Source organism: Dipodomys spectabilis, unplaced genomic scaffold (assembly GCF_019054845.1).
Source record: "Dipodomys spectabilis isolate Male_0828 unplaced genomic scaffold, ASM1905484v1 ptg000009l, whole genome shotgun sequence".
NCBI lineage: Eukaryota > Metazoa > Chordata > Mammalia > Rodentia > Heteromyidae > Dipodomys > Dipodomys spectabilis.
This window is the reverse complement of record NW_024870686.1, coordinates 31,107,812-31,122,253: the sequence shown is the minus strand read 5'-3', so window position 1 is coordinate 31,122,253 and position 14,442 is coordinate 31,107,812. Positions and strand designations below refer to the sequence as shown.

At 43.5% G+C, this 14,442-nt stretch overlaps 1 protein-coding gene across 3 annotated transcripts in view; it reads left to right on the top strand.

Annotated features, from left to right (window-relative positions):
* Csgalnact1 (chondroitin sulfate N-acetylgalactosaminyltransferase 1) overlaps positions 1-14,442 on the top strand; it is a 204,307-nt gene that overhangs the window by 142,128 nt on the left and 47,737 nt on the right. For all 3 annotated transcript variants that reach the window (XM_042700213.1, XM_042700220.1, XM_042700208.1), the window contains exon 3: positions 3,405-4,310. In XM_042700213.1, the coding sequence (XP_042556147.1) occupies positions 3,677-4,310 (634 nt within the window). In that variant the 5' untranslated portion in view covers positions 3,405-3,676. The remainder of the gene's footprint in view (positions 1-3,404; positions 4,311-14,442) is intronic.

The following is a 14,442-nucleotide window of genomic DNA, read 5'->3' as shown; positions in this document are numbered from 1 at the left end:
GGCCACTTGAGAATACTGACAAATACTGATGACTCGTATCATTTGTCTGAAGTTAATTTTATTCAATGATCTATTTCTTATGTCTTTCCCATACAGTGGTAGGTGGGAACATGGTGTGAATACTTCCTATCTGTTTTGAATGACATCTCAAATGATTTAAATTGCAGGCCCCTGAGCTCACTAAGGTTGGAATCTGTGCTTAGTTGACTTTTCCCATGACTTCTTTTCCCTATGACTTTTTCTATGACTTCTTTCCTATGACTTCTTAGGCAAGTACACTGACCATGGTAGGAACTTGAAGCCTATGTGTTAGATACAAGGGTGCAAAGAACCCCCAGAGCAGTGGCTGTGGACTCTGACTCACATCCATTGTTGCATCACTGCTGGATTGTTTGGAGGTCTAGAGATGATGTTCTGGATGTCTCCTGATCTGGCTAAGGTGTCAAGAATGTTGCTCCACTTCTACTTGGGATCTTTAGATACCCACTCCATTTGCGTGGGCCAACTCTGTCCTTCAGATCCCCAGCCTTAAAGTTTCAAGAAGACTATAAATTCCTCCAGCATTCCTTTATAGCCGTGAAAAGCCTCTGAGGAAAGCCCGGAGATGTGTCTTGCCTAGCAAGCACACAGCCCTGGGTTTGATCTCCAGTACTGCTAAAAAGGATTATGCCGACCTGAGGCACATGGAGCTGCATTGTACTGAGGATTCTTTTCTAGTCGGAGAGTTCTTGGTCCTGTTCAATGGCTCAGACCCAGATGAGTACTAGAGAATGTGGCTTTGCAGCCACAGTTTGCCTTCATAAAAGGGCTGCAGAGATGTCTGTTGTCCATTCTGTAAGTGGTCCTCAGATCATAAAAATGGCAGCAAGTCCACGATGCTGTGAGTCTTCTTTAGCCCAATCAATAGCTCGAGTGTTCAGATGTGGTGTATGACACCACTCTTTAGGGGTTGGCCAGGAATAGGAAGATGTAGGGCAACGCAGTTGGTAAGGATGAATGCTTTAAAATCCAAGTGGATGGAGGCCTGATCAACACAAAGATACTCAACAATGAGAAAATAAAGCTGCATCTCTCGTCTTCCCCGAATATATTCTTGACAAGGGCACCCTCTTCCTCACCATCTCTTCTCTGTTCCTTCTAACTCCTCAAGAAACTGAGCTAGTCTGAAAATCCAAATTCCTTTTCTAAGGGTTAAAAATAGTCACACAGTGCCGCTGTGATCTCATAAAGCGGTGTTTTCACTGTCATCTCTAACTTGTGGTTAGTATTGTTTGGTAATTACATGCTGCTGCTCTTTATGAGCAAATCAGGAAACAGTTTACAAATGCCTGGTTGATTTCTGCAGGGAGCTTGTACAGTGCCCCTGCAGCTCAGCTGACCATCAGTCCAGTTGTATCTCCACGAAGTATCTTTCCTAAAGGTGACAGCTAGGGAAATGACATCTACTCTCAAGAATGACATTCTGGAAAAGTGGGGTCAAGAAGGAGGAAGGGGAGATAAATGGAGAGAATGAATGATGTAGTCATAATATTCAGTATATAGAGGTGAAAATGAAACTAGGTAAAATTGAGGGGAAGGGTGGGGTTGGTAGAGAAGGTAGAGAATGATTGATGGAAGATGCATTGTACTCACAAAGTGACAAGTTGAATACAAACCGTTTGTACAACTGCCTAAAGATAATATTTTTTAAAGATTAAAAATAAGAATGGCATTCTGGGATGTCAAATAAAAGACTCAAATTTTCTGTAGGTCTAGTTTCTAGGCTCTAGTCTCTACAGTATATTATCCTCCATTATCTTTACAGAAACACTAAAACCAGCTACTATTGTGATTGTAGATCACATTGTTGGTCTTATTTGTAAATGCTATGTCTGCTAAAGGATGCAGAGCTTATGTCTGACTTACAGTGTTCTCCTTCCAATATCTAAAAGGAAGAATTTAGCGCTCCCTCATTGACAGCAATTCTTGGCTGTTTGTTGCTTCTTTGGAAAAGTCCATTCTCCCTCAAATATCTATGTTTTTCCCTCCTCCTTTCCTCCTTAAGAGTTGAATCAATACCAAGTCACCTTGACATTTATCTAGTGAACTTTGAAAGCCAGAGTAACAGACAGACCTATGGAACAGAACAAAATGATATTCTATCATTTCAATTTTCTTTAACCATAGTCTGAATGCATTGCTTTAGTTAACCAACATGACTTCAATCTGTTATGCAAATATAACAATAATCCCATTAAAAATCTGTGAGCTAGTTTGCATATTTTAAGTTTCTACCGCATAACAAATTGTGCCTGAATGTTCCACCTTATTTTATTGCCTTATTTTGTCTTTAATGACAACCTATTTAAAGCAGAAATCTTTCAAATGGCAGAATAACTTGATAACATGTCTTCACTGGTAATTTAATACTTGTATATAATGAGTTCATCTGATAGATTTCATTAAAAACAGCAAGGTGCCCAGCTACCAAAGCTGAGATGTTTTTAATCACAGAATTATAGTAATTATACAAATCCCAAGATTTTCATCAGACAGATGAGGCTTCCAGAGCTAAACATGCACTTTAAACTTAGCTCTAATAACTGTGTATTGTTCTAAATTATAGTAGAGGGAGTCCTCAGGCCCAGGAAAATACTAGAGGAATATTAGAGAGAAAATGTTGTATGCGGGATTTTTAAGAGAAATGGAGCAAGGAATTATTTTGGAGCTGGAGTGGTTTGGGTAATAGGCACATCTCCCCACCTCCAGTGTGATGGAGGAGAAAATGCCCATGTGTGGAAATAGAATGTTCAGATTAAGCCTGTGAGCTCAGGACCATCACCACCCATCTTAGAACAGAGTGTATGATAGCCGAACCTCTGTCCTCTAAGGAGCCTAGAGATACTAATTGACTTGGCTAGATTCCCCTTCCCATCAGCCACCAGAACAGAACTCCTGGAAATGAGGTCAGAATCTAGGATTTCTAGGCTAGATGAAGACTCTATAAAGAATAATTAAAATGGGGTCCAGTGGCTCACGCCTGTAATCTGAGTTGTTCAGGAGGCTGAAGTCCAAGGCCTGCAATTTCAAAGTCATAAACATTTTGCTTTTCTTTTTAGATTAAAATGTGTGTGTGGTGGTAGAGAATTTATAACACACACACGTGCATGCACACATACACACAGGAGAGGGGAATGATCACTTACAATCCTTCCACCCAGAAAGAATTATCATTTGCATTCGCCTACATTTCCTCCCTCCCTTGCTCTGCACAGATACACGTTTGTGTTCCGATGGACACACAGGTACCAATATTTCATCATCCTCTCTGAGCACCCTGCATAGACCTCAGGGGTGGGAGTGGCTGGGGGTGTCGACTCCCCATTGTCTTGGGGTGCTATCTTCTTCATCTTCTGTCTCCCCAGGTCCTACAGCCTTTTGAGGGGGAGCGGACTACGATGTGGATGAACGGGAGAAGTCGGAGCCTCCACCCGACGCGTTGCTTCCTCCTGGAAGACCCTCCAGTGGGAGCGGAGCCGCTGTCTCCCGCGGCGATCAGCGCCGAGGCTCAGGCCCCTGTGTAGGTGGAAATGGACAGAAGGAGCACGCTGCCGGTGGTCTAGACGGGGGAGCCCTTGCCGGGGTCGGGGGCCGCGATGCCACGTGGTCTGGACGCATGGCCCTCCCCTGAGTGACCATGGTCCGCCGCGGGCTGCTGGGCTGGATCTCTCGCGTGGCCGTGCTCCTGGTGCTGCTCTGCTGCACCGTTTCGGTCCTCTACATGTTGGCATGCACCCCGAAAGGTGACGAGGAGCAGGCCTTGGGGCTCCCCCGGGCCAATGGCCCCACGGGCAAAGAAAGCTACCAGGCCGTGCTGCAGGAGCGCGAGGAGCAGCACCGCAACTACGTCAGCAGCCTCAAGAGACAGATCGCCCAGCTCAAGGACGAGCTCCAGGCCCGCAGCGCGCAGCTCCGGACCGGCCAGGAGCAGGCCAGCGAGGCCGCAGGCCTGCACCCGGCCCCGGGCCCTCCCGCACCCCCAGCCCAGGCCGACCTGCTGGCCTTCCTGCGCGCCCAGGTGAGCAAAGCGGAGGTGCAGACCGGGGTGAAGCTGGCCACCGAGTACGCCGCCGTGCCTTTCGAGAGCTTCACCCTGCAGAAGGTGTACCAGCTGGAAACCGGCCTGACCCGCCACCCCGAGGAGAAGCCCGTGAGAAAGGACAAGCGAGACGAGCTGGTGGAAGCCATCGAGTCGGCCCTGGAGAGCCTGAACAACCCTGCGGAGAGCGCCCCAAATCAGCGAGCGTACACCGCCTCGGACTTCATAGAAGGTTGGCATGTTTGTAAATTGGTGGGGGGGGGAGGTCAGAGAAGAGGCATCAGGTCTGGGGTACCCCCCCCCCCCCCACACACACAACCTCCCTTCCCAGGCCTTCCCCAAGCCCAGGCAGATTCCATCTGAGACCAGCAATTGGCTATGGGGAAAGGCCCCATATCAAGCCTTATGGGAGCCAGTGTCCTTGGGTTTTCTTACTTTGCAGAAACATGTGTTTTCACTTGCTCGTGGAAGTGGACATTAAGGGCAGTTTCGTTGTTCCTTGGCAGAGGCTGAGTGTCAGAAGCAGCTTGGCTCTTAGAGGCTCATACCTGTAATCCTAGCTACTCAGGGAGGATGAGGTCACACCTGTAATCCCAGCTACTCAGGGAGGATGAGATCTGAGGGCTGGGGTTTGAAGTGACTTGTCTCCAAGTAACTACCAACATTTTTTTTTAAAAGTGAAAAGTGGTGCTTGACTCAAGTGGTAGAATGCCAGCCTTGAGCTCACAAAGCTCAAGACAGAGTCCAAGCCCTGAGTTCAAGCTCCAAGTATGGCATGATAAGTATATTCATACACACATACAAACATAAATATAAACAGAAGAAAACAAAATACACATGTAATACTTTCAGACCCCAACAGACTGAGAGGCGATTTTCATTCTCTCTTCTCCTGGGGATTTTTAGGAACTGAACTGGCTATCAGACCTCGAAGGAACAGAGCAGAATGCTTACCAATTCCCAGGCAGGCAGGCCTGCTGGCAAAACTTCCACTCACTTCTCCCCAAGGAATAAAGATATAGAGCTATAAATTCATTAAAAACCTGTTGCTTGGCCAAGCTAGTGGCAGAGGCAGGATTGATTGGTTGGTTGGTTGGTTGATTTGCCTGATTGTGATACTAAGGTTTGAACTCAGGGCCTAGTGCCTGCTAGGCATATGTTACACTTGGGCCGTGTCCCACACACTTGTTTGTGCTGAATTTTTTCATTTGGATCTTGCATTTTTGCCTGGGTCAACCTGGACGGAAATCCTTCTATGTATGTCTGCTGCATTGCAGGAATGGGAGATGTGTTCCAGCATGCTCAGCTTAGTGGTTGCCATGATTCTTGCTAATTATTTTCTGAGGCTGGCCTTCAATCATGATCCCTTCCTTCTAAACAGATTGTATTACAATCATGAGCCTCAGTGCCTAACCCAAATCCAGGATTTTAATCCAGCAAGTCTTTTCCCAGGGTACCACCTCATTGTATTGTACAGATTGTCAGAGCACACAGAAATAAAACAAATGGGCACAAGACAACCTGACATTACGGTTGTCTGATTTTTTTTAAAGAGAACTCATTATCTTTTCATTAAATTACATATCATTGCTGGCTCAAAAATCAGCTAATAACTTTTTTGCAGCGATGGGAAATGAACCTTTGGCCTTGCATATGTTAGGCAAGCTCTCTACCATTCAAGCTATGCCCACAGACATAGTACTTTTTATCAGTTACATTTTTATTTTCTTTAAGTAGTTGTACAAAGGGGTTATCATTCAGCACGTCAATTTATACTACAATACGTCTTGATCAATGTCACCCCATTCATCATTCTTCCTCCTCTCTCTCAGTACGATCCCTTCCTTAACACTGCGTTTTTATTTTGTTTTAGAGATAGGGTATCACTACTACCTCTCCCTGGGCTGGCCTCCTGAGTATCTGCTGGGATTACAGGCTTGTGCCACCATGCCCAACTTCAGCTAATAATTTGGACGAAATGGTGGCCTTCAAAGATATCTACCTCCATTCCCGATTTGGGGGCAGAATTAACTTCAACTTGCCCAGAAGTATACCTGTGTCCTAACCCACTTCCTCCTTTGTTATGAAACTGGCCCACGGTCTTCCAGGCAAATTCTTCTCTCATCACAACCCCTCTGGCTGCTCGTGAAGCCTGCTCTCTTGGGCACTTTTTTGGCGTGGGGTCTTTCCACTTTCCATGGGACCACAAATTCATGCAGTTTTAATGTGGCACTGTTTTTCACATACCAGGAGCCAGGTAAGGAAATATTTCAGTGTGTAGATTTTCTTGACCCTCATTTTCCATGAGATTAAAAGAAAAAATATGCAGAGCCTTCAGCAGTAATTTGTGTAGTGTTTGTGTATGCTAAGCACTCAAGATTTCAAAATATACTGATGAGGTAATATCAAACCTTACAGCGCTTTTCTGTATGTGACAAATTTCCACATGCACTATCTTCCTAGTTGACTCCAAGGGAAGATCACCAAACATTTTTTAGAAAATAAAACAACCCTCCCTGTTTGCCTCTGTCCCTGGAGTAGTAGGTGTGAGAGAGCGGCCTGGGTAGAAAGCGATTTGGAAAAGCACTTGATTACAAATCAATGCTTGCCTTTTCGCATATTTGCCCTTGTTATTGTCGGGTTTTTGCAATCGTGGTGTGCGTGTCTGTGTACAGTGCCTTGTCACAAGGCCCATTGCTCTCCATCAGCAGTGGCACCAGCCCTGTGTCCCTATTTGATTTGCTCTGCAGTGGCACTGGATTTCTGTCGGAGATATTCTCAGCAACAGCTACCCCATGTTGCTTTCATGGGTTGTACATGGCTGGTGTTTGGGGCAGATCAGCCCACATACACTTCCAGATAGAGCATAAACCTAATCCAATGTTCTCACGTGACAAGTAAATAAAGACAAAGCATTATGCATGGTTGATAGTGATTTAATTTTTAACTTCTCATCTGTGGGTTAGAAGGGACTTTTGGATGACGTCTTCTATTGTCACAGGAAGTATGTGTTTTGAAAAGGTCTGCCAGATGGAAGAAGGAGCAGATAGATAGAATTAAGTTCAATAAGACGAGGAACTTGGAAAATACTGACATTACAGAACAAAATAGGATTCTTGTCATTACAAGAATTCTGCCATTGGCAGAGGACAGCGGCTTATAACTATAATCTCAGATACTTAGGAGGTAGATTTAGAAAAATTATGGTTCAGGGCCAGCTAGGGCAAAAAGTAAGATCCTGTGTGAGGGTATCTGCCTATAAATCCCCAAATCATAGGAGGAAGACTGTGGAGAATCTTGGTCAGAGAAAACCCTGGGCAAAAGCGTAAGACCCTAGTTGAGAGATAGCTAAAAGGACTGGAGGCATGGCTAAAGGGGTAGAGCACCTGCCTCACAAACACCAGATCCTGATGTTATAGATTGTGATTCTTGGTTCAGAGAGGTAGCTGGCTGGACTGAATTCCAATCTTACTTGCTGCTCTATGGTCCAGACCTTGTGATGGTGAAAGTTGTAAATGGAAAAGGCCCAATTTGAGACCATTCCTTCATGATGAGCTAGGGCAAGCATTAAGTACTATCTCATTAAAATAATTTATTCACATTTTTAGACATTATCTCAGAGAGCATGGTTTTGATTTGTGCGTGAGGTTTCATTAGTACAAAAAGTAGAGCAATTTAGCTCAAGTCTGAGGAGAAGAATTTTAGAAGCAGGAGTGCTCCACACACTGAGAATTCTGAATGAAGGCAACAGATTTACTGAACCTTAAACTAGTATGATAAAGATGGTGATTCTTTGTGCTTAAAGAAATAATAAGGCCAGTCTTGGTGGTGCATGCCTCTGATCCCAGCACTCGGGAGGCTGAGGTAGGAGGATCATGAATTGGAGGACAGCTGGGCTCTACAGAAAATATAAGGCCAATTTGGCATCTATAACAGTATTCTACCTCAAAAGAAAGGAAAGAAAAATTAATAACAAAACTCTGTGAGATGTGGCAAGATGACAACCACTCTATACAGCTTAAAGCTCACTATGAAGTGGGTGGCTTGGTGGCATTAGCACTGTGTGACTCACCCTTAGACTCTGTTAGACTTCACTTGCTCCATCAGTAACACACTTGATATATACCCCCTTGATAGCCGCCAGCCTCTCATCTGCAGAGACAAAGCACCGCTAACTCTTTTGCTAAGCCACCATCTCTGAGGAACCCCTCGCTATCCATTCTTCAGTGTAACCCAGTAGGAGTCACCTGCCTTTTGGTAGATGAACTGGCACCTATTCTGTAGCAGGAGAGATTCAGAGAGATGACCGGTAAGGTCTGATCTGCCTGTGGTGGCTGCTCGCACTTCTGCAAAGTCTGCAGAGGGAGAATGTCTACTTAGGCCCATCTAAATTACCATCTACATGATGTAAGTACTTGTCTCTAAGAGCCAGGGAGAGCAGTATCTGCCAGGGTGGCTCTGGTGTTTGCATTGGGTTCTTCCATGATTGCATTCATCTTTGACAACCGTCTGTGTGAGCAAAGAAAATGGAGTATGATCAGGCCCTGGCCTCAGGACATCTCAGTGTTTGCCTCCTCACATACACACAAAACTCCCTTCTCAGTGGGTGTGCTTGAGTTCTTCCTTCGGTCGAGGATGCACACACTAGTATTGGAAACTCAGTGACACAACATTTGGCTTGGATTTCGTGGTTTTCAGGAGAGCATTTGGACACACATTTGACATCAGTCCATACACTGAACCATATCTGAACTCTTCCTCTTCTGCAATCCAAGCATCTGACGGCAGGACTCTTCTGAGAGCTGTTAGTGTCTGCTGTCTCCATGGGTCACACTCTGGTCTGTCCCCATCCTGTGCACCTCCCCCCTCCCACCTTCTGCAGCTCCTGTGGGGTGAATAGTGTGGCCAGAGGAGTCCTAGGCCAAATACTCTCTTTAGGGGTGAGATGGAGCTAAGCCCCAATCTGCAAGACAGTTAAAGCTTTGATGCAGTTATGGTTTGACTGTGTCCCTCCAAAGTGCAGTATTGTTTATTGATGAATTGATTGGTTTTTGTAGGCTTTTTTGTTGTTCAGTATTACTGGGGTTTAGACTCAGAGGCTTATACTTACTAAGCTCTGTATTGCTTTATTTATTATTCAGAGAGGGCCTTGAACATTTTGCCCCATATCCGCCTCAGTCCAGAATCCTATGTATATCCCCACATAGCTGTGATTACAAGCAAACATTTGTGTCAAGCTCGTTGGTTGAGATGTGATCTTCTGATCTCTGGCTTTCAAGGAGCTGGTATTAAAGGTCCTCAGCTGCCATACCAGAGGAGGTATGGTAGCTTGTGAGGGGAATTACAGCCTGTGAAAGAGGCTTTGTGCAGTGTGAGTTGCCTACTCCACTTCTGAGCATGCAGGATTCATCTTCCACAGACACTACATCTTGACTTTGAACTTCCCATTGATTTCCCAGAATTACAAGGAAATAATTTCCTGTTCTACAAGTTACCCAACCTCGGGTATTGTGTTGTAGCAGTGCAAATAGACTAAGAGAGGGCAAACCTTGATGGGCCTTAAAGCAAGGGGACATGGAGGTGACTATTAAAACTTAATAGCAGGTGGCACTGACTATCCCAGAGCTTCTGGGTTCTGGACCTCCATTGATTGGGGTATGACCAAATGACCCACAGGGGACACTATGACCATTTTGTTCATGCTTATCTAGTCACAGGTGTCAGATCAGGAGTTGAGCAACAAGGAACAATCCACCAGTGTACAATGTACCTGGGGCTGCAGCGGACAGAAACTTACCAGCCACCTGCTGATGTGGGTAGAGATGTTGAGACACACATTGTGGTACATTTCCAGACACTTGATCCCCACATCTGGAGATCTCCGCAGAGTGGGGTGTTTGGGGGATAGTTGTGGGGACTCGGAGGAGCAGGACTGGAAGGATGCCAGGATTCTCAGCCAGGGCCTTCAGGGAACTCAGGAACAGGCTCTCATGAAAGGAGCACCAGGCCTTTCGGCGTCCTTCAGGCGCGAGCAGTCCTGTGTGCTATTGGAGCCTCACCCACCTCACCTCCCCCTTACCCCCACCCCCAGTCTCAAATTGGTTTGATGGTGCTCTAGTTTCCTATAAGGAAACATTGCATTCTGACCCTGGCTCTAAGAGGCTTCAATGCAAGTAAGCGGCCTGTGGCTACACTGTGTAGGGTATATGCATCCAGTGGCGATGGTGAAAACAAGTTGCCCAACTTTGGATTCTTTCCAGTGGGCAGGAATCCAACTGCCAAGCCCTTTATCAGAGCCTGTGGAAGAATCAACACTCAGCCATTCCCTGATCATGTTTGAGTAATGGCCACACATTTTTATTTTGTACTGGGTCCTGGGAACTCTGTGGCTGGTCCTACCCCCAAAGCTGAGAGAAAAGGGAGAAGAGGAGTGGGAAGAACAACCATGCAGCTCTGCTCTGTTGTTAAGGTCCAGCTCTGCTGGCTGGGGCTCACAGAACCTGGATGTGGAATCTTTTTTTGTGAAAGGCAGGACAAGGGTTTGGAATCTAGTGTTAAGGGTTTATATGCTATCTGAGTATTTTGACTTTACTCTATGGACCATGTAGAAACATGAGCCTTTGTAAATGTCATATTAGATTTGCTTTCTGGTTGGGTCACTGTGATGGGAGGGTAGAAGGTATATTTGAGTGAGTTAAAGTGGAAGGAGGTTTACAAAACAGTCCATCAGTTCTTTAAAGTGTCAAAGACAGAATGATTATGTAGCTTGACAGTTCTACTAGGTAAACACCGTGAGAAATGAAAACATACACTCACCAGAAACCTGTGTCTAAATGTCCATAGTAGCATTGTTCATAAGACAAATCACTCAGGTTCCCATTAGTAAAAAACTGATCAAAGATGGCAAATGTATCCAGGCCAAACAAACATTATGAAGCCCTAGAAAGAAATGATTGATGTTTGGTACAACATGAATGGCCCTTGAAAATGGCCCTTGTTAACTGGAAGAGACTAGAGATAAAAGGCCACATACTGTATAATTCTACTCATAAGAAATGTTGAGAATAGGAATTTTAGAGGGACAGAGAGTAGATTGATGGCTAATAGGACTCCAGGGTATGGACAGGAATACTTGCTAATGGACACAGAGTTTCTTTGAGAAGATATGAAGTGCTCTAAAATTAGAGTATAGGATGTACACATGACTCTAAAAGAAGTCTGTTTACATACTTTGAATAGTAAACTGTATATCAGTTGTATCTCAGAAATTAATTGATTAAAATAAAAAAGATACAATCTATATCCTTAAGAAAAGTGACAAGAAAAAGAGTAGAAGCTTGAAAACTAATTTAAAAGTTTAAAAAATATTGAGGTGTCCAAAGGACTCCAGGAAGGATAGCAGGATAAGAGAGAGATACTCAGGAGATGTTAATACTTTACATTTAAATGATATATCCTAAGAATTACATAAACGCCTCTCAAGCTAATGAACATATTTATATGATGGCTTCTTCTAGAAAGAGTTTAAGGCAGCTATGGTATTTATTGATACCAGATCTTTTTCTCACTTACGTAAGTACTAAATTATCTGGTTTGTGGGTCATCACTGGTGGAGGTTGGGCAAGGACTACAGGAAGGAAGGAAGGCCCAAATCTTAATTTTATGGCCGGATTAACCAAGTATGACAAACCTATTTATCATACACAGCTGACTCCCACAAAGATGAATTTCCAACTTGGCAATAATTTTTCCAATATGTTATCCCTCTTTGGAGGCCAAACATTTCAGAACAGTAAGTGGAAGCATGCACGCCGTTGTTGGGCCAGTGGCTGTGGGCATAGAAGACTAGGAGTTGAGCTGATGAGATGAAACAGCTTTAAGCCCAAAACACAGCTGGGCCTTCAGATGGTGTTGAAGTGGACTGTGCCATTACTATGAAAGCCTTTGGGGCAAAACTCAAGTCAGATGAGAGCATTAGGATCAGTGATATGGGCAAGAATTGGCATCAGTAGACAGGCAAGCTCAGCAGTGTAGATTGTATCGATTGTAATGGTCAGACATGGAGAGAACTTTGGGGTTCAGACTAGACACCAGCTGATAGGCAGCAAAGACTGTCTGAATCAGGACAGAAGGGTCATTGTGCCAGAACCTGAAGACACAGTGTTTACCAACCTGGGATACATATTCAGCAAACATCTGCTGCATCCTACGATGTGCCAGGCACAGCCAAAGTTCTGTCAGTTGGCCCTAGAATGTGAGCTGTGTGCTGTCCCACTGCATCATTAGCTTCTCTGTGAAGGAGCTTTCAGAGTTCTCGTAGAGTTAGTGTTTTGTTACCTACGCCCTATAAATTTCTAGATATTTTGTAAAAGAGTGTCACCACTTACCAACATAAGGCTTCAGAGTAAATATAGTATTCATGTTTTTCAAGTCTGTGGCTAAAGATCCTTCAATTATAAATATGTTTATGGTCAGTAAGTAGAGTTTATGAACAGTGCAGAGTGTACTTTGGCCTTTCTTCCATGTTTAATGAAATCATTAATTTCTGTAACCTCTATCCACAAACTACCTTAACCTGGAATTCATGAAAAAATTTCAGTATTGGTGGCCTCATACTAAGTATATGGAATGCAGAAGTATGCCTTTGTATCTCTCAATTAGGCACCAAAACTATTGAGTCATGATGTGCTTTACAAATTACTTGGTAACACAGAAGGGCCAAGAGTAAAATGTAAAAAGACCTTATTTTGTTTGATAGATACACTTGTGTCATGTGCGTGATACAAGTTCTTGTTTAAATTAAAACCCAGATAACAAAAAAAAAACAAAACAACAACAACAAAAAAACCCAGATAAATATCATGAAAGACAAATAAGTGAAAGAAATGAGCAGGTTACCAAGAAAAGATTCAGATAGCTGGTATAAACATGAAGTCAAAGTGAATCCTGTGTTGAATTTTTCATATTGGAGTTGTAGGTAAAAAATTAAAACAAAGTTGAATATTAAATTGCCACCATTTAAAACAATAAATGTATAAGGTATTGGTGAAGATGGGTTAAATGAAAATTTGTATTTCATGACAGAAATATAACTGACTCAACTGTAATTTCTATCAAGAGCTTTCAAAATATTCATAACTTCTCCCAGCATTTTCATTCCTGAAAGCTTATTCTCAGATATTTCCATGAATATTTATATAAAAAAATGTTCATCATAATTAGAAACTACCCAGATGTTTAACAATAGGAGACTGGTAAAATTGTACAGTATCTGTGTAGTGAGATACAGCATTTCAAAATCATTTATTCAATAAATATTAAGTAAATGTGAGGCTATGCCTCACTGTGAGTGACATTGTAATTTTAATTACCAAAATAATTATAAAGTTGGTAGCTATATAAAGAAAATGAGAGGATCAAAGTAATATCAAAAGGTACAAGTTTTATGTGTGTGTTTGTATGTGTGTGCATTGCACATGCATGTGTGTGCATGAACATGCATGTATGCTGGTACCTGGACTTTAATTCAGGGCCTCATATTCTTACGTGGCTTTTTTGCGCATGGTTGGCACTCTACTACTTGAGCCATGTCTCCTGCCTAGTTTTTTCCTATGTGGTGGGATTGCAAAGATGCTCTGTTTTCCAGAAATTTTTCTGTGAAAATCTGTCCTCTTTATATTTTATAATAAGATAAAAATTTTCTGATTGTATTTCCATGACTAAATAGAAAACTATTTGACTCTCCAAACATGACAGATTGGGGCAGTTGGGACAGACAATTTCAGGAGTGTGTCCTACAGCATTCCTACTGGAGAGAAAAATAAAATTAGAAGTCACTGCTTAGTCTTGGCCAGTCTTTATCCTAAGTACTAACACTGGGTTTATAAGAAGGTGATGAGCAGCCTGTGAGTTTGCAGAGTTTCACTGTTCCCCAAACTCCACTGGACAGAACCGTCAGCATGCAGCCCTAAGCAGGGAGGTTTACCAGTTACCCCTGCCCACAACATTGGCTCTACATCCCTGTGTCTCATAAACATCAGTTTGGCAGAACTAGCATCTCCTGTTCTCTGTGGGAGTCCCTTTCCCCATGGCATCTCACAATGCATTCTTGAAGCCGTTTTCAGTACTCCATGCACTGAAATGAAAACTTTAAATGGAAGGAGGAAAGAGAATAGAACTCCTCTTCTTGCCTTTCCAAAAAAGACCCTATTGTCAACAATGCATTTTTATTTTATTTTTTCAGCCTGTCTCTTTTCCCTTCGTTCTCTCAAATATGTTGGTTTGTGAAAACCAGTGTGAGCTGCCGCCACCTTCCATCTGCGGCCCAGGCTGTCTTGTCGCGCCATATATTTAGAACGCCTCAA